Here is a 2,898-nt window from a genome sequence, read left to right as displayed (position 1 = left end):
TTGCTGTGTGTTTGCTTGAGTACAAAGATGACCAAACTACCCTTTCAGTATTTCTGGATCAGAGAGCGTCTCACATCTTTCCCCGCTGTACATTGTGGCAGCAGAGGACAGATGGTGAGGCAGAGCCATCTGACAGACCTGTTTGTGTTTTTCAAATCATGAATTTCTATAGAGCATGCCCCTTAATCATTTTATAACCACCCCCTCTCTGTTTTCATCTCCCTCTCCCTCACTTCCCTGCCTTGCTTATTAAGGTCTCTGTGTGAGCCAGACTTTATCTAATCCTCGTGCTTCTCTTCCCTCCTCGTTTCAGCCCTCACGAGCTGCGCCGCTTTCCCTGGATACTTGAAATAAGGAGGAGGACGATTTGGCTTGGTGTGCAATAACTGACAATATCTCACCCTGAGCCACTCGTCACGGCGGCGACGCGTCGAGGAGGTTTAACGGCAGGGCGGGAGCGGAACAAAAGGCTTCAGAGAGAACTCGAAGAATGGCACAAGTGCTCGAGCGGTGACGCACCGTGTCGCAGGTTTTAACACGGTGTTAGTTCCTGTGTGTGTTGTCTGAGCTTACGGACACGTTACATGTTCCTGTGTGTGTTCTGAGCGTACGAACACGTTACATGTTCCTGTGTGTGTGTTCTGAGCGTACGAACACGTTACATGTTCCTGTGTGTGTGTTCTGAGCGTACGAACACGTTACATGTTCCTGTGTGTGTGTTCTGAGCGTACGCACACGTTACATGTTCCTGTGTGTGTGTGTTCTGAGCTTACGGACACGTTACATGTTCCTGTGTGTGTGTTCTGAGCGTACGAACACGTTACATGTTCCTGTGTGTGTGTTCTGAGCGTACGAACACGTTACATGTTCCTGTGTGTGTGTTCTGAGCGTACGAACACGTTACATGTTCCTGTGTGTGTGTTCTGAGCGTACGAACACGTTACATGTTCCTGTGTGTGTGTTCTGAGCGTACGAACACGTTACATGTTCCTGTGTGTGTGTTCTGAGCTTACGGACACGTTACATGTTCCTGTGTGTGTGTTCTGAGCGTACGGACACGTTACATGTTCCTGTGTGTGTGTTCTGAGCGTACGAACACGTTACATGTTCCTGTGTGTGTGTTCTGAGCGTACGAACACGTTACATGTTCCTGTGTGTGTGTGTTCTGAGCTTACGGACACGTTACATGTTCCTGTGTGTGTGTGTTCTGAGCTTACGGACACGTTACATGTTCCTATGTGTGTGTTCTGAGCTTACGGACACGTTACATGTTCCTGTGTGTGTGTGTTCTGAGCGTACGAACACGTTACATGTTCCTGTGTGTGTGTTCTGAGCGTACGGACACGTTACATGTGACGTCACAGTCACCCTCTCTAACTCTCAGTGGTTCTGATGCCGTCAGCTGATTCTTGAGATTACTTTCATTATGATTTCTTTAAAAACATCGGGGCCGTTAAATAAAGTCTCTTGACTAATTGAATGAAGTTAATGGCATCTTATCGCACTCTATTAACGCATCACAGCCGTACTACAAACATGGTACAATAGAGCTTTAAGGCCCTTATCTTCACCTCTCTGGGTCACTTTTTATAGCGCTAGCATTCAATCCTTTTAAACGTCCAGGTTAACAGTCATGATTATTTTCAGGTGACTCAAGTGAAACTACAGTGGAAGAATGAAGAACTTACGAAGCGGATCATGCAGCCACGTTACTTGAGATCGTTAAAGCGTCTATCTGCACTGCTGCTGACTACACCGCTCTTCTGTTTATTCCAAACAAATGAAAAACGGAGAGCCAGAGGACTTATCCTGGAAAAACAGCAAATATCAGGGATCGCATGTGTGTTAAAGTAAATGTAGAACATATGAAGAACTAGAACTACCGCCTCGTGGTCGTAAGCCTCCGCCAAGCAGTCATGCTCCATTTCTGTCCAACATCACATCACCTCATTAAACATTAGAGTCACGTTGTCATGATTAGCATATGAATTCTGGAGGTATGGCCACCAGAATGTAATAAGGTCATTGGTGAGTCGAGGTGGAGGTTTGTGCAACATTTGAAGACATTCCCTCCAGGCATCGCTGCTGAGAACGGACCGGACGGGCCGAGAGGAAAGCCAAGACCACGAGTATGAACATGTGTACTTGTGAGGAGTAGAACAGCGCATCAGTTCATGCACGATACCACCTTTATATTCCTTCATAACATCTACCGTTAGCTACAGTGTGACTTGTGTGGAGATGAAATATGGTTTGTGGCGTTTAAAGTGTCAACACATTGTTTTTTGTAGAAATGTCTCTTTCTGCTCACAACAAGGAGTTCACTAGAGTTTGATCCTTAGAGCACAACAGACCGAATAGTGTTTAACAAACGCAGCCAATCAAATGCTCGTGATGATAACGTGATGGACAAAGAGCTGTGGAGGAAGAAGAAGACAGTCTTGTGTGTGTGTGTGTGTGTGTGTGTGTGTGTGTGTGTGTGTGTGTGTGTGTGTGTACTGACTCTAGCAGGAAAGCAGCAGCAGAAGCCCTGAGGGCTCCAGATTTGAACGCTTAGCCGTGCTTATTTCTTGCCGATGTAAAGCCATATTAATGTCTGTGGCCTCTGTTGCCATATCATGGTGAGCAGGAAACCTTCCCCACATTGCTGCCCCCCCCCCCCCGTGGCGATTTAATTTAGTTGCGGCGTCGGCAGATTACCGCTACCTCAGCGGCGCTCTGGTTGGAGATCGGGGCCCAGGCAGGCGGCGAGCGGGCAGCCGGCACATCGATAAGGGCAGCTGCTCTCGGGAGATTTCCCAGGAGAGGGAGCGGTGAGACGGGGCCGGCGGAGAGACGCGTCGGACGTCAGGTGAACACGCCGGGGCCAACCGTCGCCGCAGCACAACCGGCTGGTAT

At 48.2% G+C, this 2,898-nt stretch overlaps 1 protein-coding gene across 1 annotated transcript in view; it reads left to right on the top strand.

The window, feature by feature from the left end:
* Window positions 1-354, top strand: part of LOC137872096 (guanine nucleotide exchange factor VAV3) — a 73,871-nt gene extending 73,517 nt beyond the window's left edge. Inside the window, exon 27 of the mRNA XM_068710330.1 lies at window positions 314-354. Coding sequence (XP_068566431.1) covers window positions 314-354 — 41 coding nt within the window. The remainder of the gene's footprint in view (window positions 1-313) is intronic.
* Window positions 355-2,898: the final 2,544 nt, after the last annotated feature.

This window comes from Cebidichthys violaceus, unplaced genomic scaffold (genome assembly GCF_023349555.1).
Source record: "Cebidichthys violaceus isolate CVI_PGR_0920_01 unplaced genomic scaffold, fCebVio1.0.p SCAF_15, whole genome shotgun sequence".
Taxonomy (NCBI): Eukaryota; Metazoa; Chordata; class Actinopteri; order Perciformes; family Stichaeidae; genus Cebidichthys; species Cebidichthys violaceus.
Note: the sequence above shows the minus strand (reverse complement) of the source record. Positions and strands in the feature narration are given on the sequence as shown.